The 24,270-nt window shown below is 39.7% G+C and overlaps 1 protein-coding gene across 1 annotated transcript in view; it reads left to right on the forward strand.

Annotated features, from left to right (window-relative positions):
* Nucleotides 1–1,028: 1,028 nt before the first annotated feature.
* The window catches only part of LOC144654271 (sushi, von Willebrand factor type A, EGF and pentraxin domain-containing protein 1-like), a 29,308-nt gene continuing 6,066 nt past the window's right edge, over nt 1,029–24,270 (forward strand). The window contains exons 1-29 of the mRNA XM_078514355.1: nt 1,029–1,757; nt 2,228–2,389; nt 2,745–2,903; nt 3,456–3,632; nt 4,097–4,276; nt 4,756–4,944; nt 5,340–5,606; nt 6,306–6,548; nt 7,190–7,408; nt 8,334–8,563; nt 9,125–9,380; nt 10,461–10,625; nt 11,149–11,310; nt 11,855–12,016; nt 12,532–12,701; nt 14,104–14,283; nt 14,821–15,154; nt 15,761–15,928; nt 16,040–16,257; nt 16,918–17,170; nt 17,553–17,807; nt 18,704–18,817; nt 19,684–19,851; nt 20,333–20,458; nt 20,868–20,990; nt 21,545–21,673; nt 22,329–22,508; nt 22,910–23,083; nt 23,819–23,989. Of these exons, the coding sequence (XP_078370481.1) occupies nt 1,073–1,757; nt 2,228–2,389; nt 2,745–2,903; nt 3,456–3,632; nt 4,097–4,276; nt 4,756–4,944; nt 5,340–5,606; nt 6,306–6,548; nt 7,190–7,408; nt 8,334–8,563; nt 9,125–9,380; nt 10,461–10,625; nt 11,149–11,310; nt 11,855–12,016; nt 12,532–12,701; nt 14,104–14,283; nt 14,821–15,154; nt 15,761–15,928; nt 16,040–16,257; nt 16,918–17,170; nt 17,553–17,807; nt 18,704–18,817; nt 19,684–19,851; nt 20,333–20,458; nt 20,868–20,990; nt 21,545–21,673; nt 22,329–22,508; nt 22,910–23,083; nt 23,819–23,989 (6,019 nt within the window). The 5' untranslated portion in view covers nt 1,029–1,072. The remainder of the gene's footprint in view (nt 1,758–2,227; nt 2,390–2,744; nt 2,904–3,455; nt 3,633–4,096; nt 4,277–4,755; nt 4,945–5,339; nt 5,607–6,305; nt 6,549–7,189; nt 7,409–8,333; nt 8,564–9,124; nt 9,381–10,460; nt 10,626–11,148; nt 11,311–11,854; nt 12,017–12,531; nt 12,702–14,103; nt 14,284–14,820; nt 15,155–15,760; nt 15,929–16,039; nt 16,258–16,917; nt 17,171–17,552; nt 17,808–18,703; nt 18,818–19,683; nt 19,852–20,332; nt 20,459–20,867; nt 20,991–21,544; nt 21,674–22,328; nt 22,509–22,909; nt 23,084–23,818; nt 23,990–24,270) is intronic.

The raw sequence follows: 24,270 nt of genomic DNA on the forward strand, positions 1-24,270 counted from the left end.
AAAAAAAATGTTTGTCTTTGGTTAACTTGGCACAAATGTTTGAATGATATTTTACCACAAAAGAAATTGTAACAACTGATCTTGTTTTTATTTCGCATTTCGTTAAATTATTCTTTGAACCAAGTTCTAACAAAGTCAAATTTTTTGAAAGTAATTTACAAGGGGATAAAACATTATTGTGTCCACTTGGAGCCAAGAAAATCATTTGCATAAACAACTGCCTAGCCTTAAAGCGGGGCGTGAGAAAACGTTCTGAATCACAGATAATGTTTTACTTTCCATCATCAAAGTATTTGTGAATAACGGTGACTATTTGCCGTGGCGAGGTGGAAGTAAATCTTTCCTGACAATCACCGTGACGGAGGTGGTTGTTTGTTTTAGTATATTTTTCAGCCTAATAACAAGAGTTCAAGAAAAAATATCGTTGCATAGAACATTTTTAACAATACATTAGTAATTGCTGCTAACGTGGTTTTAACCAAATGTGCATAGGCACTATGAACAGCTAGGAAACCGGTCAGCCGCGATTGTTCAGCACCTTTGCTCACTGTCAACATGAGTAATTTAGGGGGTAGTCATGGCATAGGCTTCAAAATACTATATATGATCTAACACTTGTCCATGACCCTTCGATACGACCCCTGAGCTTTTATTTTAAATAAAACCCATCATTGAGAAGGTGTTTCCCTGGATTCTACATATTCTAAAGTAACGCCGATGATGAAGCTATTTCATTACAATAAGAAATAAATACATTAAGCAACTGTCCACAATGTTTACATGCTTTCATGGCAAATATGGCCTGGCTTAAAGCTAGTCATTGCACATACCACGCAGCGGGGTATATATGTCATAAAATCAGAGGATTTTGACCAATCACAACAAGGAATCTTTATGTTTAACTATGAAATTCTTTTTATTAAAATTGCCCTTATCCCAGGTGTGTAAATTGAACGAATTAGTAAGGTAGCTGGAGTAATACGCAGTAAATATAGATTGCAGGGTATATAGCTTTACTTCATACCTTCTAAGAAAAGCTTAATTCTCTGTTGGCAGTGCAAAGTAAGGTAACATGAAGAGTAATTTAATCTTCATAGCCTTTGCTGCGCTCTTCTGCGGTGTTAATGTTAAGGCCAGTATTTTTGACGATGAAGCAAAAATCCTTACAGATTTTAAACAAAGGTACAACAACAGTCAGTCCGACATAATTTTTCTTTTGGATGTTTCTGGCAGTGTGAGTAATTACGGCTTCAGTTCGGAGAAAATATTCGTTGAAAATCTTCTGAACGAGTTCAGTGTGGCTCCTTATTCCACACGTGTAGCGGTTATCACATTCGGGCAAAATGTCAAGACCGACATCAACTATATCGATATCGACCCAACTTCACTAACGCATCAAAAGTGTGAGTTTAAGCCTAGGTTTCAGTACAATGTTGCTCACCGCTACGCGCCTGCCACGAATATGAAAGACGCGTTTCAGCGAAGCTCGGACATTTTACAAACCGCTATGAACAATAATCACCGCAGAAGTAATGTCCATACCGTTACCATCATGATAACGGATGGATACTGGAACACGGGAGATCCCAGGGCAAATGCGAACACGCTTAAGAATACCTACGGAGTTGACGTGATCACGGTCGGGGTTGATGGCTACAGTCAGGGGCAGTTAGAAGCGTTAGCAACCTCGAAAGACCTCGTTCTCGGATTCAGCACCTTCACGCAGTTCAGGGAGCTGGCATTGTTCATTAGAGGAGGTAAGACTCACTACATAGTAAATAGTAAATGTAAGGTAGGTATAAGACTATGAAGATCAAGAAACATGAAATGTCAACTTGCTGGAAAAAAATTGGAAAAAAATTACTTCATTTTTAAAAAAAAATACTTGTAAAAAACGGAGTTATTGTAGCTCAATATTTTCAGGTTACATCTGTGGAAAAATGACTGATCAATGTCTAGATTAGAAGAGTTCAACTTTTTTGTATAGCAATTAAAATTTGTATCTGCAATTCAGGAGAATCAAAGTAAATGAAATCGTCCGGTTCTGTTAGCCAAGCATACAGCATGCTTTTGCCATGAAAAATTATGTTTCAGACAAAGTGATTCATATTACACTTTTGTAGGTAAAACTAAAAAAATGCCCCAAATCACAGTCTATAACAAAGTCATCGACCCAGGCAGCGTCATTAATGTGCGTCAATATAAATACTGTATTAACATTTCACAGATGCTCACGACATGATTTTTATGGAAGTGGGCAGCACCAAATGTACCTCGAGCAATGGGTGTGACCAAAATGCTTTCTGCGGCTGCGGTACTGTCAGCGGAATATACCAGTGCGTCTGCAGACAAGGGTATTACGGCAGTGGAATTCCAAATCACTGTTATCGTAAGTCTGCGGCAGTAATGTTGTTGTTGTTGCAATTTCCTTTCCGTCGTTGTTGTGGTATTTGTTTTTAATGCTGTTGCTACTTCGACTACTGTTGCCTTTGTTATCGCCTCTGTTATTTTTGTCAAGTCTTGTCGTTGTTGTTTTTGTTGTTGTTGTTGTTGTTGTTGTTATTGTTCTTGTTGAAGCCACAAAGGAACATTTCGGGCATGGCATTTGATTGTTTTGTCCCTATTTCGATTTCCATTTATAATTAGCTACTATAGCCAAGACCACTCAAGCGTCTCTCAATCAAACAAGACTTTATTGATCATTTTCTGCAGCGTCCAACCTTTTTGCTGCCATTTTATTTTAGCTTGTATGCGGGGCACCTACAAACAATGGCCGACCCCGAGTCAGTGCCTCCCATGTCCGTCCCATTCCACCACTGAGTCAGAAGGAAGCATTCTGATCAATCAGTGCAAATGCTTTACTGGTTTTGAAGGTGATCCTTCAAGAGATATTGCGTGCACAGGTAATGATCATTTTAAGACGGTTTTCGCTTAATATTTGAGCAATAAAGGCACAAATAAAGACACCAAAAGACCTCATAGCATGGGCACAATTTTAATTAAAAGAAGATCCTATTGAAATTTTAGCTCTCATTAAGCTGACCCCGTGTGAGAAAAACGAATTCGAGGTTTCCATATTCTAGTTAAAACGCACGTTTTTTTTCAAGAATTTTTTTAGAATTTAATAGCGGAGTCGATAAGAGCAGTGAATTACCGTTATATGTTTCTAACAGTATACAAAATGTTGCTGTGCTATGAGTAGATTTTTGGTAATTAATTGTTGCACTTATTGCTCGAACTTTGAGCAGAATACGTCTTAAATTGTCAACGAGTGATTTGCTTATAAGTTGTATTTACTAAACTCCAGCAAATAGTACTTTAAGCCTATATTTTGCCAATTATTTTACACTAGGCCTAAAGCATTTGCAAGCAGAAAATTAAAAGCAGCCACAAACCTGTTGCTATATCTATGAGTTTTTATGATAGAACCTTGCCGGACTGCATTTAATTTTCAGCTGTTGAATGCGAGCGACTTGTGGCACCTAGCAATGGCGGATTCCGTGCCGCATGTGGCAACGTATACGACAGCGTTTGTGAATTCCAGTGCAATTCCGGTTACAATCTGGTTGGGTCAAGTTCCAGAAGATGTCAGAGCGACAAGACTTGGAGTGGCACGGCTGTACAGTGCGAGAGTAAGTATTCAGTTGCCATTAGTGATGTTTAGTGTTAACGTAACAAAACAAGAATTCGCACAAATGAATCAACGAACAAGCAAACAAGCAACGGACACACTAACCAACCAACCTAATCAGTAAACAAACCAACCACCCAAACCTACACAGCACACCAACCAACCACACCTGTCAACCACAACAGCCAACTACACTAACTAGAAACCACACCAGCCACTATTAAAGGAAGAACGAACGGAGGGACTGGCGATAAGATGGTAAGAACGAACCAATAAAAGAGCGAACCTGTCAACCCAACAATTTAAAGAAACTGACGGAGGGACGGTCGATTAGATGGTGAGAACGATCCCATGAAAGAGCGAACCAGCCAACCCAAAAATAATTAAAAAATGGATTTTGGACGCCGGAATGTTCATACAATTGTCCGTAATGTTCTCTCATCTCTTCATCATTATGCTCTACAGCTATCACGTGCTCAGTACTGCCAACACAAGCTTATGGCACCAAGACATGCACTGGAAAAGGAAATGAATACAGCAACACATGCACCTTTACATGTGACGTGGGATACGAACGGAAGGGAAGCGCCACGAGATCATGTCAAGCTGACGGGCAATGGTCAGGACAACAAACCACTTGTGAAGGTATCTCAAAAACATATTAAAACAACTATAAATTTCTAATGACTGTTGATGACAGAAAAAAGGAAAGGTAACGGCATTATTGTTGACCATTTACACAGGGGAACCGTTTGGTTCACGGCTTAGGCAAATGGTACGCAAAAACCCAGAACGGGAATTCCGTGCGGAAATGGGCGTGTTCCATTTACCAGAATTTCATCATAATGCCTAGAGCCGATTTGAGTAGCCAGATAAACTGGCTGAAAGTGCCAGAAGGCCTGCAACTGGTAGATAAAAGGGAATGGAACGTACACTTTAATTTTCCGTTCGGATATTCCTGCTGGGGAATTTTACAACACCCTCCATGAAGTTCAGTTTATTTGAGAGATTTTCCATTCGAGCAAACCAATCAAGTTTTACCATTAATCTAAATTTCCGGACCTTTTAGGTAAATGATAAACATCTAAAAAAAATTATCTATATTCTTTATTTTGTTCTGTTAGCTCGCAAGTGTCCAGCTCTTCGTCGATTGGCGTTTGGCACAGTAGAACCAGTGGACTGTACGACGACACCACAGCCCTACCAACGAGGATGTATCATGAGATGTGTTGTCGGTTACGTCATGACTGGAGATAGTCCATTAACTTGTGGAGCGGATGGTACTTGGCAAGGAACCTTTCCTACTTGTGAAGGTATTTCTCATTACGTCCGGTGAACTATGACGTGGTGTTAACTATAACTTTCACCCTGCAGTATCTTTCACTAAAAGAAGTTCAACAAAACAGACATGAGCAGTTTATATTTGCTTTATCTACTTAGAGCTGATGGTGTTTTTAACCCAAGGGTTTCTAACTGCCCTGTCAGAGATGCAGCTGGCATAATAATTTCTCTAATTAGCAGCTTATTCCTTGTCCTTACTGTCTTTTCCAAACATTTTCTTTAGATATGAACACATTCGGTGTTTCGTTTCCTATTGACGGAAACACTTCTTGTGTTTTGCCTTCTGAAACGATTTCATAAGGTTAAGTAAATTTTAATCAACCGTGCTTCATATTTAATCTTTATTAAAACATTATTTATTCTGTAGATCAGCAACCGCCAATTATAACATGCCCGCCAAATGTAAATAACGTCACAGACCCCGAGCGGCCAACTAGGACCGTGACCTGGAGTGACCCGGTTGTGAGTGATAATTCAGAATTACACGACCCCAATGCTGCCCCAACGGTGGTCAGATCGCCGAGTAATATTGTATCTCCGTACGACTTTCCCACCGGTACAACTACCATTACCTACACAGCCACAGACAGAAGTGACAACTCTCAGTCATGCATCTTTACAGTCACAGTTGAAGGTGAGTAGCTTTCTTAATTAACACAGCACGAAACGTAATTTTACCGTGGTGTAAAGCTCAAGTAAAGCTGGCGTAAATTTGGAATTAAATCAGCTTAACGCTAACTTTACATTTTTTAAAGCTGACCTTTATTCCAGCTTTACACTTAATTGTGAAGGCGGATAAAGAGACTCCTTCACACCAACTTTAAATCACATTTACACACGGTAGTGTAAAGGTCAGTTTAGCCACCTTTAACAACATTTAATTGATGGTGTAAAGTTCGATAACCAACTTTTCACCAGATTTAACCACCTTTAATTTCATGTAAATCCCAATTTTAATGCGGTGTAAGTGAATAAAACACATTCAGTCTCACTGTTAACTATCTATAATAATCTCCAGGCGCTCTTTTGTTTCAAAAGCTTTTTCCATGGGCTTATTTTCGAGAAAGCTAGAATACAGGTGCGTCAAAACCAAATGATAGTTCAACGACATCGCGAGTTTATGTAGTTATGTGAATGCAGACACTTCTCATTTCTGATTATTTTGTTCGAAATGCACATTGCGCTTGTGGTGAACTTACCATTAAGTACTCATGTGCTGGAAAAGCCATGGTTGATGAAATGCACTGACTTTGAATAAATCATGTTTTTTTTTTCTTTTTAATAAATACGCTCATGGTTTTGTTTTTTGTGTCGACGTCTTTGTTCTACTTAGACAAGGAGCCTCCGACAATCTACTGTCCACAAAACCAAGAGGTCGTTAAGAAAGGTAGCGGCAATACTGTTAAAGTCTTCTGGCCACCGCCGACATACCGCGACAACTCCGGCAAGAATGTCACCGTCTTTACAGAGACCATCAACGGTTCCGACTTTCAAGTTGGTTCGTATCAAGTTAGATACGATGCTCGCGATCACGTGGGCAACAAAGCCTCCTGCACATTTATAATTGTTGTTTCGTGTAAGTATGTGTTCTTAGACAGTGTGAGAATATGTTTTACTTCACCAATCTTTTTCTAGTAGATTAACGCAATGCCTCATAAGGTGAATAAAAAATTTAACGGACTAGTATTTTCAATAGTTTCTCTTAAAAGGGTCTGAATGTAAGGTTTATGTTTCACAAACTATGTCAGCCGTTGTTAAATCTTTTGCTAATTTGTTAGTCGACAGTTAATTTTTTGGCTGTTTTTCAGTTTTAAGAATTGTGTTTCTTGACAATTAGGATTGGTCTAAACAATCGCACCCCCCCCCCCCCCCCTAAAAAAAAAAAAAAAAATAAAAAACTTGTCAGGACCGCTATATAAAGATTAAGTTTAAGTAGTAAAGTGAGGTAATTTCCAAGACCTGATTGACAACTGACCCATGAACACCTAGGTAACCGCTCATTGTCGTATTATAAAGATGAATTATGGTACTCTGATAGCTTTGCTCTTGTTGTACCGGAGTAAGATAGATGAGGTGACAAGGGGCACAGTGGGACACAGACACGAGCAAAACCAATCTTTGCGGATCAGAAATTCTTTCCAGCCGTCTGGTGGTTCCGTGTTTCACCCAGGCAACCAAATAAACGCGTAAGATTCTTTTTCTTTTCTTTTTCCGCAGCTGTGAAATGCAAAGCCTACGATCCACCAATCAACGGCCTCGTATCCTGCACGTTTCAGAATGCTTATGGCGGAGACCTGTGCACACCTTCATGCGTAATCGAAAAGGAGTTTGCCCGAATTCCTGCCCAATTCTACGTCTGTTTTAATACTGGGTCCTGGGTAGTTTTTGACAACCGGCCATATGTGTCACAGGAAATGCCATGGCCTGATTGTACAGGTATGTAACAGTTAAACAGATTTAAAAGATTGACATAACAAGTTAGGGATGGGCGCCTCCACTGGCTTCCAGTAAGAGCATTCAAGTAGCTGCACCTAAGCATTGGAACTTTATGCCCAGCGGCATACGCTTGGCAAGCACTTAAACAAGTTTTAAAAGTTTAGTTAAGACGTTCCTTTTTAAAAAAGTGTTTTCTTAGGTTGTTCAATTTCAAAATTTACGACACATTTTTTTATTTTTACTTTTTATTTTTATTTTTTTTTTGTAATTGTTACCATTTAAATATTTATCTAAGAGCATAGAGACTATTGTTATTTTGCTGCCAATACATAGAGGATAATACATGGTTGCGCGGAGATATGAAATTTATCTTCGAGTGTTCAAATTGATATCTCACGAGTGAGCGCAGCGAACGAGTGACATATCAGATTTGAACACGAGAAGATAAATTTCATATCTCCAAGCAACCATGTATTATTAATTTTATTATATAAACCTACTAATTACGATGTTTTTGATGATTTTCCGAAGATTTCCGACGATTTTCCAAAGATTTCCGAAGATTTTCAAAATGTTGTCCGAAGGTCGTACGAATGTTTCCGAACATTTTCCGAACATTCCCGAAGAATTTCGAAGATTGCCGAGGAAGATCCGAAGATGTTTCGTCTAATATCGATAAACTTTGGCTCGTTGAGCATTTAATTAAACATGGCAAACTGCGAGATGAATGGTCAAAAATGATATCACATAATTATTATATTATTATTATGAGTTCAATAAGTCTATACTAGAAATAGCCAGATGCTTAAGTAGTATTTACTTTCAAGAATTCAGCCCAAGCGTTTTCCTCGTGGTTGTTTTTCAAGCTTCCTAACGAGCGCTGGGAGCGCCCTCGTTGATAACGAAACCTTTGTTTTCTTTGCAGAGGAGTATGTTCCTGGCGCAGCACGCAAAGGCATGGAGTGGCAATACTTTGTCGGAGACTGCTCGGATCCCGCGGTACAACTGCAAGCCAAGCAAAATTTCATCATCGGCATTAACGAAATTTTCGGAGCAGGAGATCCCAATTACTGCCAAAGGGAGAAAACCTGTGAATTGGATAATATCAGAGTTACTTGTGGAAGGACACAGAGAAGAAGAAAAAGAAGCGTGCAAGTAAGTCAGGGAATAATGCAGCTATAAAAACGTCCACAGTTCTGTACACCACTGCCTTAGCCAAGAGACTCACTTTGTAGTAGCTCTTCACTGGGCGGTGGCCGTGAGTATAATGCTGTAAACTAAGGATCCATGAGACGTGGTCCCAAGCTCTAGCAACTGCCCTGGTGTTACGTTATTGGGCGGCGCTTGTTCACAATTTAAACTGGCTGTATAAATAGGTACCATTTGGGACACCCTAAAACTTGCCGTGGCTATACCTTCTCAGCCAACTAGCCCCTATATCACTCCTGCGCCAGTATGCTTTAACTTTTAGTCCGTAACAAAGGCGTTTTACCACTGTACAGTCTCGTGACAGGAACTCGCCATTTATAATTTTCTGCAAATTAAAGTTGCTCAGCTTCAAATTCTACCTAGAAATAAGAAAATAAAAATAAAATTTACCTGACATAAACTCGACATGAACAGAAGAGTTGAAAACTCTATTGCTTTTCCGCGGGTCATTCTGTGTTTCTACCAAAATAGCCTGATAACCTTCAACTTAGATCTTTATTTTAATAGGCTGTTATTACTATCGAACTGGATGTGTTGGTGAATACACAAAACAATGACTTCGCCCAAGCTAAGAGCTCGTTGGAGGGTAACGTAACCATGGCGATGAGCTCGTCATCAATGAGCACAATCCAAGTTTCCAGCTCACAGACCATGACTTTGAACACTGTAACAGACACTCCTACTGTTGGAGTGTGCATCGATGGTAGCGTTTATGGACTTAACCAGGGCTTAGATCAATCGGGGGACCACAGCCAAAGATGTCGTAAGTATATCAAACTGGTTTGTTCCAAATATGATTTGTCTACGCACAGACAGGACTTTCGTTGATCCGAATCTAAGGCGTCTCTGTCGCAGAGGATGCTTTGTGTTTGTAACAAAAGCACCTGTTTTTTAAGCTGTGCGTTCATGCGGTGTTTCTTTTCAGTGTTGAGTTGAAAAAAAAAACGGTATTTTTTTCCCATTTGCCTTATAATAGGAAATTAACGCTGCCTTGTGTTAATTAAGGTATTTGAAATTAACGTGAATTAAATTAACGCGAATCGAAAGAAAAGTTACTTCCCAATAAAAGAAATTAACGCGAAAGAGAGGGTAACATTTCAAAATGAAGGAAATTAACGCGACTTTCACAAAGAAAAACACTTGTTGAGACAACAGGAACAAGTTTATTTCAACACTAGGCATATAATCCGAGACGGAACAATGTTTGTGATACTTTACTGAAACGTAGGTGTTAAGCAAAGGAATCTGACCGCTTCCGGCGTTGTTCACAGTTTCAGTGATACCGGTAGATTTCCAACCTGATGAAATAATGCTTTTTTCTTGAAGATTAGAACGTCTGGACTTTTTAAGAAATGGGGGCCAAAATAATAGAAATTAAGGTCGCGGAAATAAACGCTCCACTTAATTTACGGCGCGGAAATTAACGTTAACAAAAATTAACGCGACTTAAATTAACGCGAATTTTTAAAATTCGCGTTAATTTCATGAAGCGTTAAGGTATTCCGTTTTCAATGTAAAATGACCTGGGAACTCTAGGAAGTGCAATACACTGGAATCACTATTTCACTGTTGTTTTAATTTGTCCTCCCGACAACTTGAGCCAAAAGTAGTTTTTTCTTGGATTTGCTTCACTCATTTGAACATTGCAACGTTAGCCCTGATAATAACTCTTGCTTTCTAGAACCAATTTCAATGAGGGTGACATTTTTTTAAGTTGCTCGACTCTCATTTTTAGCTTGTATTTCAAAATGCCTCCGATAGAGTGCTTTAAAGCTCCCCCTATTCATAAGTAATTATTCATAAGTATTCATAAGTTCTCTTTATCGATCTTCTTTCCCATTAGAAAACTGTCCACCAGGAACGTTCTTTGACCTCAACATAAGCAATTGTACAAAATGCCAACTGAATACGTACAGCACATACACTGGTCAAGTGGGCCAGTGCACAGTTTGTCCCCAGAAGACTTATACTCTTGAAGCTGGGAGCAAGAACATAACACAGTGTCTAGGTACGTATAACAAACCAGTTTTGTAACAGAGGGGTTTTCAAATGATGTTTGCGAAGAGATTACATTACAGAGCATCGCCATCGGCGCGCCTTAGGCAATAAATAGTAAGAAAATCAGAGTTCAAAAGGACAATTTGAGAGTGGTCAGTGAATTTGTGAAAAGTGGGGTTATTTTTACACTGTTTTGCTGTTTGAATTGGAAAACTAAAACTTATTGTTGTAATGAAACGTTGTTGAAAAACTACGGTCGTTCCGCATAAAACCAAGAAGTAAACATTCTTAATGTTGGAACCTCGGTTCCGATTATTAAAACAGAGTTTTAAAGTTCTTATAAGGTTGACTACAATTCATAGTAGACTCTGTAAACTACCGTTAGACAGAGGCGCAAAACCTATTTTGCAGCCAGTAAGATGTAAAAGACGGACAAGATTTTGTATAACTAGCTACCTTTGTTATACTGATATTTGTTTCACGAAATGTGCTACATTTTTAGCAGACATACTTCTTTCTTATTTCCACTATAGCCGCTTGCCAGCCAGGAGAGTTTTCACCTACTGGCCTCGCCAACTGTGAGGCGTGTCCTGTCAATAGTTACCAGACTCTTTTACGTCAGACCACATGTACTCAGTGTCCCGGCTCAACGGTAACCTTGGCAGAAGGCACCAAGTCGATCAGCGGATGCGGAAGTAAGCTTCTCTTAGACTTCTATACTTTTCTTTTGTTAATTTTAGTGTATTGCTCCAAAGGACGATTCTCGACTCCTGTTTCTACAACAAGGAGCCACTTGTTACTTCCTCTTGATTGGGAGGTGGATCAATCACAACAGGTTACTCCAGTATTTATGTAAGGTTTCCCACAACGAGAAGCTGACTCCTTTATACCCCTGGGTAAAAAGAGGCACTGTGAAAGTTTTACAGACAAAATACTCAGTGCGTGCCGCCTAGCAAATTGGTTAATTTTTGACAGGTTCACGTATTCACGGTTGGATGATCTACAATAATTAAATTAAATTTGAATGTTTGAAACGAATGAAATCCGTTCGCCGTTAATCAAAGCTATTGCGGAATTCTAGGCGGCACGCGCTGAGTATTTTGACTGTAAGGTATTCCCCTAGACCGCACCAGCGCAATATCCCCCGCTAGCCCTCCTTTAAATCCAGACCTCGCGTACGCTAACCTCAGTGCCACTGCGCCTTTCACTCACTCACGATTCACGGCTCATTTCTTCTAGTGCCATGTGCCCCAGGTACATATTCTCAAACCGGCGTTGAGCCCTGCCTGCCTTGTCCCCGAGGAAAGTATCAAGCTACCAGAAAGCAAACGTCTTGTCTACTTTGTGGCAGCGGCAAGTCAACTTATGGAGAAGGCGCTTCGTCTTTAAGCCAATGTATCGGTAAGTAGCAGAGGCCTGCATTTGCATTGAATGCTAAGCATAAATTCGTTGTTGAGAGAGGGTTATGCACGACATTAAAACAACAACAAAGTTGTGTCGAGATATTTTATTCCAGTCGATTTTTAGTCTGGATTATAGCCTGTTTCAAGGGTTCGGCCAGTGAGCCTGAGAGCAGCACGAGAACTAGCATTAGAACGAAGAACGCCGTTTTGCGCGCTAATTTACTTTTTCGTTCTGCTCCGGCCCAACTACCCCAAACGCCTGGAACAGGATATTTGGCGTAAAGCGCTTAACCTTCTATCAGTCATTAGACCTGTAGACCATCCCTCTGACAAGAGCATGGTTACAGCCTTAAATTTGACGTACAGCAACTTAATCAAAGAGAGAAATAAAAGTTTGGATCTGTGTTCACCTAGATCAAGTTCAGCACATTATGTGTTTTTAAGAAGGTTATTAGCTAATCAATGAGAAAATAGTAGTGTAATGAGACACATTCTATCTATATTTTTATTTAGACATCCAAGATTGCGCCTCTAGCCCGTGTAACAACGATGCCGAGTGTGTTGACACCGCAGAAGGTTACAGATGCGTGTGTCCACCAGGATTCACTGGAGCCAACTGTGACATGGAAGGAGATGAATGTGTGTCAAGTCCGTGTGCTAAAGACGCAACTTGTGTTGACAAGGTATATGGAACGATATCTCACCCTCTATAGGTTTCGTGAAAATCATTAAAATAGCTGGTGTTATATTGTTTAAATTGCTGAATTGCCTCTTGTTTCCATAGGAATAAAATCGCGTGCACTTTAAGTTACTATTTATACCTAATCGTACCTTTTTGGTACGCTTCGGTGGCATATCAGGCCAGTTTGGTCGAGCCATGGTTCGTATTTAAAATATTTAAAATACCCATGGCGAGACCAAACGAGCCTGATATGCAGCCGAAGCGTACCAAAAAGGTACGATTAGGTATTTACCGTACCCAAATTCAGCCAAAAATCCGGTTATATTTATCGCTCTGTTGAAGCCATGCTTGCCAGGTACATGTACGTAGTACAAATTGTGTTGACCTGCTAGCTTGTATTAATACGTTTTTGGTCTTCAACACTTTAAACAAGTTCCTCTTCTGCCTTTTTTCCCACTTGTTTGTTTGGAGTTTCATTCTTAGTATTCTTTAAATTTCCAAATCCAAATTTAGCGAAAAATGTGAAAAAATTCCGACTCCATTGTTTCAGTCTGAATGTCTCAATACTCAGCAGCAAACATCGCGCAATTGGCGAGCGCGCTCAAGTTTTGTTTTAGCGGGAAAGTTTTTCTCCTTTTACGACCGCACTAAACACCAGCTAAATTTAAAATACGAGGTTCCGTTTTATTGGTAAAACCTCTTTTCAATTCATCGTACGGTAACACTACTGTACTTCAAAGTGACCGTGATATGGTGGCATATCAGGTTAGTGACTTGATATCGTAGGATATCAGGACAGTAGATCGCACTTCTGATTGGCTACTGGTGAATTTGGGTACGGTAAATATACATAACTTGTGAAAAATTTCGGACGTTTTTTTTTGGGGCACTTTTTATTTGATTTCGGAAAAAATTCGTAAAAAAAGTTAAATTTACGCCAACAAAACACGAATTAGACTGAAACAACATCTGTAAAAATGATAGTTTTGCTGCACCCTCAAGGTTTAACAGATACACCGCCGCGAAAATAACACAAATACTATCAAGCCTTTACGCAAGCCGTGTCTCAACTAGAGCTCGCTCTGTAAAGAAAACTAAAAGCTTTGACGCTCAAAATGACTTAATGATCTGCTACACGATCTTCAAAGGGATCATCTGGTTCTAGTTTCTTGCTTACAGCTTCCATGGCTTTCACTATTTCTCCCATTTCAAAACCCTTCCTTGCCCCACATCGGGTTTGTTTTTGGACATAAAAGAGTTAAACTGTACTGTAAATATTTTGGACGCTTGAAAATTACAGAAGGTTTTATTTCCGGACCCTTTTTTGTCCGAAATCAAAATTGTCCAAAACGTTTTTGCAAGTAATGTACAACAGATCGATCTTTAATACTCTATTCTTTTAGGTAAATGGATATCTTTGCCTTTGTCAACCGGGATACAGTGGAGTACACTGTGATGTTATGGAGAGCAGCTGCAGCAGTGACAAGTGTGCCAGCGGCTCAAGCTGCGTCGATACACCAGAGGGACATGACTGCATATGCCCCGACGGATACGAAGGGCAGTTCTGTGAATCCAAAATCAATGTGAGTTGAAAGCTTTTTCAGCTTTTTTGCACGTCCAATAACTATTAAAATTAAAATTCTCGAGACCTACGGTCAGCTGACAAGTGTATCCTGAATTGTCTCTCAATCATGAAAAGCCATACACACGTGCATTGGCCATTTGACTGGTTTTTCCTTGACCATTATTCTTTGTTTAAGACTTGGCATGCCAGCTTTACAACAAGGAGACTTGTCTAAAGAACAGGGCTTGCCATGTCAACTTTGCTCCACATGCGAGCAATTCGAAATCTTTTCAACGAAAATATCTCATAAAAAAGTTAAAACTTATTCAACCGTATATTAGGAAAAATGCTCCATCAGAACAGTAGAAAAATAAAATAAATTTTAAACACATTGTGTTTTCGTCGGATTTTCCTTCGCATGTATCACAATACCTTTTGGACACTTTCGACCAAACCTTTTGTCAAGCATGTCATTATCATTCTGTGTTACATTGGTTGACTAAATGTCTGCTGTTCACCCTTTATTCAAATTACATTACTTGATTTAATATCCTAGGACTGCAAATCTTCACCATGTCAAAATGGAGGAACCTGCCTGAACGAGTTCAATTCCTACAAATGCACCTGCCCTACAGGTTTCAGCGGTAATCAATGCGAGAAGAACGATAACGGCTGTCTCCCAGACTCCTGTCTGAACGGCGCAAAGTGCACAGAAACAAGTTATGGTCACGAATGCACCTGTGCAGCAGGTTTTGCTGGCTCAAAATGTGAGGTTGACATCAATGAGTGCTCTAGTACGCCGTGCCAGAATAACGGGAACTGTGTTGACCAGACGAATGGCTATAAATGCTACTGTAAGCCTTCCTTCAAGGGAACGAACTGCGAGACAGGTGTGTGTTACTAGAACAAAAATTAAAACAAGAAGATAAAAAGTAAGAAAAAATTCTTCAAAATGCCAAACGAATGGGGTTTTATTGTGTTTGATGTAAATTCGATGAGAAAAATATGGGGGAAATGTCGACGGTTTTTATCGTTAAACAGTTAAATACGTCCCGCTATGAGCGGTGTTAAGCGCTTTGAGATTATTAGTCAAAAAATGTACCTCTGAGAGTGTCATAATGGGTTGTGAAAGAAAAGAGATAGCTTTCATGATTGACTGTTACAATTAAAATGTTTATCGCTGGTTTACATTGACCATAAACGATTAAATTTTTAGCCATTTGACGGTTGACGATAAGTGGAAAATATCTTTCAATATAACTTTAACATCATCCTTGTTTGACGACTGACTGCTAAATCTTAGGTCAGTTTACGATTCACGGTTATCCTGATTATAACCCTCAAACTATCAGGACATAAGCTTTCCATTAAGAGACTATCAAATTTTCAGAAAACGGAATGTTATTCTGCGTTCAACTTTGCATTATTCCACCGCAGCATTGGCTTTCTTCCACTATAATTTAAGTTTTGATTACATGACTTGTCTTTGGTTATAGAAATTTCAACTAACTTTGACATGGAGTTTAGTAGAGAGCAGGGTCGCGGAGCCTCTATCGTGGAAATGCGTCAGGAGTTAAGAGCATTTACTGTCGCTTTCTGGATGAAGGTTGCTGAAACCGAGCTCGATCCGGGAACTCCCATATCGTATGCTGTCCAAGATGGAGGTATGACGCTTGATTAGTTTCTCTTGAAAAGGAATCAATACTCCAAAAAAAGTATTAAGTACTTAATAGGTGAAAACGTCGGTGAGCTCATGCACATTTTTGTCTTTTTAGCAAAACTTGAGGACAATGCTCTTGTGATTCACGACTACAATGGCTTTAACATTTGGGTCAACGGACAAAAGGCTTCAACAAATGTGGCGGCGAATGATGGCAAGTGGCATCACGTGGCTTTGACTTGGAAGAGCTCAACTGGAGCGTGGAAAGTGTACAAAGACGGAAGCAGCGTTAGACAAAACGATGTCGCCGCTGACGCATTTCAAAAGGGACAGGTGAGCGGTTTCTTTAAGAGCAAGTTGACCCTGGGGGTGGTGTGGTATCCACTTGGAGTAAATTAAAAGGAACGCCAATGTTTTCATCCATCGTAAAGGCGAAGGTATCTTGCAGGTGAAGAGATCAGAAATAAAACGCCGTGGTTTTTAGATCAATCAGATATAAAGTCTGGAAAATTTCTTTCAAAAACTTGACGACCACATCACAGCTCGTTTTTTACTTTCTTTTTACTTCTATTTTTTTAGGGCTCAGATGAGGCTTAAGATTCACTTAAATTGGTCTCATTTAGGGGTTCACTTCAAATTTTTTGACAAGCATTTTCGCCCCCATGAACAGCGGATTCTCCCGCGGGACGGTTGACCATATTTCGATAAACTTATGAACAGGCTTGACAAGTTGAATAGGATGTCGAACGGTTAATACGGGATGGAAAGGTTGACGCCATTTAATAAAACTTACATGTTGAACAAATATACAGATCGAACAAGTTTTTAAACCATAGATCACTATTGTATCCAATATTCCTCTTTTATTTGAATGTGACTAACATTGACGGTTGATTGGAAAGGAAGGGAACGTGTTCTGTCCTCTTCTTTGCTACACTTATGCCTTAATCCGTCCTGCACTTGTCGAATTGAACAAATGCTTGTTCGCTTTAGGTAATCGGAGCTGGAGGATCTTTCGTTCTCGGACAAGAACAAGATGAAGTTGCTCAAAACTTCAGCGCCAATGAGGCATTTATTGGTCAAATGAGCCAGATGAATGTTTGGAGTTACGAACTCCCCGCTCAAGATATTGCTGACATGGCACGGCACGCTGACAACTTTATTGGAAATGTTATTGCATGGTCTGACTTCTACGATCCTGCAGATGTCGGTATAAAGAAGATTAAACCATCTGTGGCACGAACGGGTAAGCCCAAGTATCTTATGAAAAGGAAGCTAGTAGTAAAAGACCATTGTCACTGTACCCAAAGAAAGCAACCCCTTAAGATGCCATTAGCAGTAAAATTAAAATTTCGAGGCTAAGCTAGAGATCATTGTTTGGGGAACAGGTAGATAGGTCGGGTCAATATGAAACTCACACCAATAAAGAAAATACGCAGTAAGCAACAAAAGGCTACTCATGACATAAGGCTCCAACGGGAGCTTGAATAGGAACTCGTGTTCTCTTTGAAGTATCTCAAAAGGACAAAACTGGACAGAAACTGACAGAAATCATGATATTTTGACACATTAAAACCATGTCAACCAAAGGCAAGAAAGAATTTAAGATTTTTTTCTTTTATTAATAGAAAACAAATGTTGGACAAACTGGCTTAACAGTGATTCGCCAACAACTGGCAATGGAGATGCGGAAACTCGCGCAGGAGCATGCTCAGGACCAGGTCCTTTCGATTGCCAGGATGTTGAAGGAAGATCCATGCCTGATCTTGAGTTGAATTTGACAAGCACGTGCTCAGATAGTGGAATCACGTGCTTGAATAGTGACCAAAGAACGGGACGAAGCTGCCCTGATTTTAAAGTTCGTTTTGTTTGCACGTGTCCCGGTAAGTGATTTTTTTTTCTTTATTTATTTTCTTTCTTTTTTTTTTGCAACTTGAGATAAACCTATAGCAAGGAGATAATAGGATCAGTATTTCAACACAAACATCGATAAAAGGCGAAGCATATTAGGTGATAATTTTCTAACAAAAGATATTCCACGTTCTGCCTATAGTGCGCACACGCGAAAAAATTATCGCGTTAGCGCCTTATCGCTCAACAGCCACACTCATTCATCCATTAAAGAGTGTATTCTGCAATAAAAATCCATTCGTTTGCTTCTAAACCATGTAAACGCCTGATATCGGGTCAACGTTTACCCAAGAGAGAAAAAAGAACGTCGACCGGTACAAAAAGTCTTGATAAAATTTTATTTTCTTTGGGAACAAAGCCGATGACGTTCATTATAACTAAATTACACTCTTTTTATTTTATAAGAATCTAGTTTATAAGAATATCGAGGCTGAAATTTGCGAATTTTTAAGAATATTTTAAGAATAAACCCGAGGCTGAGATTTTGAAAAGAATATAGTTTTAAGTTGAAACAAAATCAGGTACTTTCATTTCCGTCACTTTATCTCTGCGAGGAATGCTTTGTTTAAAGCCAAAACGGCCAGGCTGCAACGAAAAGCAACGGTACATGTGCACAATGTAACACGATACAGATCTGGACACCAAACACTTGTAATTGATTACCCAATACTTGCTAAAACGGAAATGTCAAACGGTTTTTTCTAAGAATTAATGTTCAAAAGAATATTTTCAGCCTAAAATTGGCAGAAAAATAAGAATAGTCAGCCTGGGTCGGAAAAACTGTATTCTTATAAAAAAAGAGTGTACCATATAACTGACTACCCGCTAGAATTGTGCCGCTAACTCATTGATTTCTACACCTTTACAGCAAACAGTGCCTGTAACAGCGACCCGTGTGGAGCCCACGGTACATGTGAAACTCTTCCCGTTGGTTACAAATGTAACTGCAAAGCGGGATATGAAGGTCGTCACTGTGAAACAGGTACGATACGGGAACATATAGATCCACATTCAATAATTGTCCTTTACTAACCTGAACTGACTATTTGTTGAAATAATGAAAAATTATATGAAACACGCATATTTGAACTGCGGAATAAAACAAAATGAATGCGGACAAGATCGTCGCAGCTTTTTACGCAACTTCTGCAGTTGGGAAAAGAAATCCTGAAAAAAATTCAGGCTTGCCGAGACTTTTTGTTGGAGGCGTGGTGCACCAGTTGTGAGTGTGTTGGACTCCGAATTAATGTCCAACCTTCAATTCCTGCCCATGTCACATTTTCACTTTATACTAGATGCAATGTCTATTAAACAATTAGACTAAGAAGCGCTCATAGAACACGAAGGCGAGTAGGGTAGTTTTTTAAGTGAAACTCTAAAGGATTACAGTGATGTCCAAAACGTACAATTTACGAACTTCTACGCAAAAATCAAGCATAATTGTCTTTTTAAAGAGCAACGCGCGCGCTATTCTGTTCTGTCAGGGAAAAGAAAACAGTGGGAGAACCAATCAGATTCACCTGTTTGCAATAGAACACGGATGAGTTTTTACTAATTTCGCACACAGCCGATGGTCCGCTAGTTCCTTACGGGTAAAGCTCGGGATAAGAAAAGGAACAGTTTTATTGGACAAAATTGTTACTTTGATTTCTCTGCGCCTTCCAAACAACGCAACCAATGGGAAACCCGTCAAAGAGTCGTTAAACTGACAGACGTCAAATATCACTCACTGACAAATGTTATCGACTAGAACGGGGCGCCAAGTACAGTTTTCTGTTGTTGTTGTTGTTGTTGTTGTTGTTGGTATGGTTGTTGTTGTTAATAAACCAAATTTCATTTATTCACCAGCTCTGAATTGTCCATCCCTGGGTGCAATAGCTCATGGTAGTTCAAGTGGTAGTCTAGCTCTAGGTGGTAAGATGACCATCTCTTGTAATGCCGGATTTAAGGCCAGCTCAACGGCAACGCTGAACTGTGTTGGTGGAAAATGGGATGCACCTGTTCCACAATGCATAGGTAAGAACACTGCATAAATTTTATACAATATCTGAAAATATGGAGCGGTTTTCAAAAGAGTATCGAAAGTAATTAGCTTTGCTTTGGATTTTCATTTTAAAATACGGTTAGTCATTGGTTTAAAAATCTCGCGCAACTTTGTCAACCAATCATAAGTAAAAGCAAAGCCAATCGTGACTCACTTGCACACCTTTTCCAGCGCTTCGTGTCGGCAACATGTATTTGCTTCGAGTTTCATTGGTTTAATATATTGTTTGTTTCTTGGTTTTGGTGATTGGTCAAGGTGATTACTTTGTTTTTTGGTTTAACGACGTACGCTCAATTAGAAACCGCTCTTCCTATTTTGCGCATTCTGTGATTGTTCAACAGCAACCGGACAATACATGGATATTGAGAATAATTCAGTGGAAAAATTCTAATTGAGAGTTGAAACATTGTTATCTCTAATCTCGTCGACAATATTGATTGTTTCTTCCTGCAGACGTAGATGAATGTACGACAGGCCCAGGGCAAGCAAGCTGCGAGCAATCATGTGTCAACACGCTGGGCAGTTATAAATGCAAATGTCAGGCGGGATATACACTGAATGCTGACGGAAGTTGCACAGGTAATAAGATACCTTAAATAAATAATCAGATGAACTTTCTAGTCCCCTCTAAGAAATCTTGTCTTGGATGCACAAATCAAACCTAAAAACCTGAAACCTGGAGAAAGAACATACAATTTCGGCCAGTCGGCCCACAGGAGAGTCTGGTCCTGCCTGTCGACAGAGAAAACGACGCAAAGGAGAAAACAGAAATGATAGGTTCTTCTTACCTCCACATCGACGTCCCTTGCTGTGGATACTCCATAGATAAGAAAACTCTAGACATACCATTATTGCCAAGTGTTTTTACGTTCAAGGGAAGGCCTCTCCATGAATGATTTATTTTTATCAAGTTTCAATGAGTTTCCGTAAAACAAAAACACGGTTCTATGCAAAGAGTATATCATCAACATTAATATCTCCATTTCAGATATCGATGAATGCCAGGCGAACAACGGAAACTGCCAGCAGAGCTGTCATAACAGTGTGGGTAGCTACCGCTGTATGTGCGCAGACGGGTACTCTCTTACGGCAGATGGCAGATCATGCGCAGGTAAAACTAACTGAAAAATGTAATGGACTGCAACCTGAGTGGCTCCGCGATTGCTGATGGTAATTTTCTGGGTGCATAATAAAGAAAAATGAAAATAATTCCTAAAGTGCTCGCGCGCCCACTAAGGCTCCAGGTCAATAGAGAAGCCATTACTAAAAGGTAACCAGGAAGGGTTATCGGTCACCTGGTACAATACCCGCATACTGGATAGCAAGCTACGCGCTGGGACATTCAAAACAAAACGACTTCAATACCAGTCAAGCTTGACTCTTCTTTGTTTGGATGTCCCAACGCGTAGCTTGCTCTTCAGCAAGCGGATTTTGTATCACGTGACCATTAGCTGCAAAAGGCCCATTGGTGCTAAAGTCGATAGTAATACTGCTGTTCCTACCTATATATTAGATTCTTTATCTTTCAGGCAAAACGAGAGAGATAACAAGGAAAACTTGGGATTTCTCATTGGAGAATGACCTTACCATCAAATTTTGATGGTGGAATTATTAACTTCCTTTGTTCGCGCAATATTTTAATTTTTTTCCTGGATCAACTTTCAGATAACAACGAGTGTTCCAGTAATGGTGGCTTAGGACCCTGTGAACAGATTTGTGTCAACACGCTGCTAGGACGCCAGTGTCTCTGCAGGCCAGGTTACACTCTAAAAGCCGATGGAACAACATGCAAAGGTGGAGAATATGTAAAGAACCATTTATTTCAGGCAAACGTTCAGCTAACACCAGGACGCACTGCTACCCAAGCTCATGTTTCTTATTACATGTGCTATCGACCGACCGACTGACTGTTATTCTACATACTATATGATTGACTGACTTTTTTTCCTTTCCACTGATGACTGGATGGCTGGCTTACTGTTTTCATTTTATTCCGAGCAATGTGGTATCTTCTTTTGAAGATCAAAACATAGGAAATCTTTGCTCCACTCTACTCTATCCTCCTATATCGTCTGCTCACTTTCTCGTTCTTTAAACCGTACCAATCTGTAAAAGCAACCCATACAGCGCTTTATTCAGTACTCAAACAAGTAAACTAGCTATTCAGCGCAATGTTCTGTCGTGGTTCCTTCCAAAACATTTAAAAATTTAGATTCTGTCTCATAATCAAACGAAATAAAGTCAACCACCACCTTGTAGACACTTGGCTACTAGGAGTTGAAGTCCAAGCGAAAAAAATTACTGAAAGTAACTCCCGTTATTACTTCCTTCCTCTATTACGGAGTAACGGAAACCAACTAGACCATGGTCACGAAAGTGTCCGTTAGAGTGAGATTTGACCATATGCATTATCCATTATCCTCTCTTGCCATATGTTATTCATTCACAGCGAGCTCTTGTTCAGCAATATCAAGTCTCGCCAATGGAAAACTTGATCCTACCAGCCCTGCATCAACCGTGGGCAGTAACGTTAGATTTGAATGTAACGTTGGTTACATCCTGAGAGGCGCCTCAACAAGAACTTGTTTACCTGATGGAACTTGGTCTGGCAAAGAGCCTCGATGTGATGGTGAGGCTTAAACTAAGCTTATTCAATTAAATATTTTAAAGGAAATGGGAACATGGGGCTTAGTGTTATATTTATTTTGTGAAGAAGTGGGCTTTAGCTTATTTTTTGCATTTCTTCTCTTGTAGGTAATACGGCTTTGAGGTTCCAGTTTTTCATGTTCAATTTGTTGGTTTATTTTTTCCCGAAGTAAAAGGCTTTAAGTTGTATTATTCTCGCATTGTATTGCATTGCATTATTGTATTGTATTTGTCCAATTACAATGTGTTGTGCTTTTAGCTTGGATAACAAGTGTTGCTTATTTTTAGAAAATGATTTGTATATTATTTGCTTGAAATCAGAAGAGTAGTTCATTTGTAGGTATTCTGTGCAGTCTTATCACTGTACGTTTTTTCCTGTTTTAGTGGTAAGATGCATTCTTCCTGGTGACCTGCAAGACGGAACACGAAGCACTTCAGCGAATTCCTACAACACGGTTGTCACTTACACGTGTAATTCCGGATTCAGACTAGTGGGATCAGCAACACGGACTTGTCAGGCCGATGGGACCTGGAGTGGAGAACATCCTCGCTGTATTGGTACAGTTAACTCTCTCTAAGACGGACACCTTCGGGACCGGCCGCAGCTGTCCGTCTTAGAGAGGTGTCCGCTCAGCAGCGAGTCAAAGTAACAAGACACCAGTAATTCTGAGATAATAAAGCTACTGTAAACCTTTGCACAATGCAACAAACCTTTGCTAACTGCAACAAGAGTAAAATAATAAAAGGACCGTATTTTCTTGTTAAAGCAAAAATTGAGAGCTTCTACAAACTGTAACACTGTAAGCAGAAAACGACCTCTTTAGTGTCCATACACGTAAGCAGAGAAGTAACCCGTCAGTTAAAGCCTTATTGTTGGTGGTTAGTGATATAAGCTTGGTATACACGTATCCTTAGGGCGCTGACTAACTTTGCTTTAGGTCGATACGAAGTTTGGAAGTATTTTCACTAATAAAACACGATAAAAAAAACACTTTTCAAGTGTCCGATGACGGTTTCAAAGCGTCTGTTGTTCGTTTTCGAGAGGTGTCCGTCTTATAGGGAGTTTAGTTACAGTAAAATGACTGGAAAACGGCAGGGACCATCACCAGGTGTCCGTCTTATGGAGGTGTCCCTCTTATGGAGGTGTCCCTCTTATAGAGGTGTCCGTTAAGAGAGTTGACTGTATACACATTTTTTTAAGAAGAATGTTTATTCCGTTTAGTAAGTGTTCTTGCATGAAAAACATAGACGACATTGACTTAATTTAACACCAGTTTAACTTCTTTTTCGTAGCTGCTGACTGTCCTGAGCCTGCAGTGCCAGATAATGGTGAGCTGATTGGCCTTCAGAGAAGGAATGGTGACACCATCAGATTTGAATGTGACGTTGGTTACAAATTGGTTGGACAGTCCTACGCTATTTGTGAAGGAGGAGCGTGGAACTCGCCTTCTCCGTCCTGTAACTGTAAGTACTCATGACGACACAATATAGCCACTCGTCTGTTGACTGATTATTTCTTTACCAGACTAACAAAAAAATACATTATAAAACCATTCAAACCTAGGTACATGGCCAGGCTCCCTGGCTAACTGGAAGAGCGTACTATCGCTCTATAAGAGATAAGGTAAGACTCTCGTCGACAGAGCTTAACTTCAACTTTTTTCGAGTGATTTGTGACACGGACAAATTGAAACCTTTGAAGTTATTTTCTTGATGAAATGCGTCTCAATTACCACTTATACGTA

The sequence above is a fragment of the Oculina patagonica genome, chromosome 5 (assembly GCF_052425735.1).
Source record: "Oculina patagonica isolate OP01 chromosome 5, crgOcupat, whole genome shotgun sequence".
Taxonomy (NCBI): domain Eukaryota; kingdom Metazoa; phylum Cnidaria; class Anthozoa; order Scleractinia; family Oculinidae; genus Oculina; species Oculina patagonica.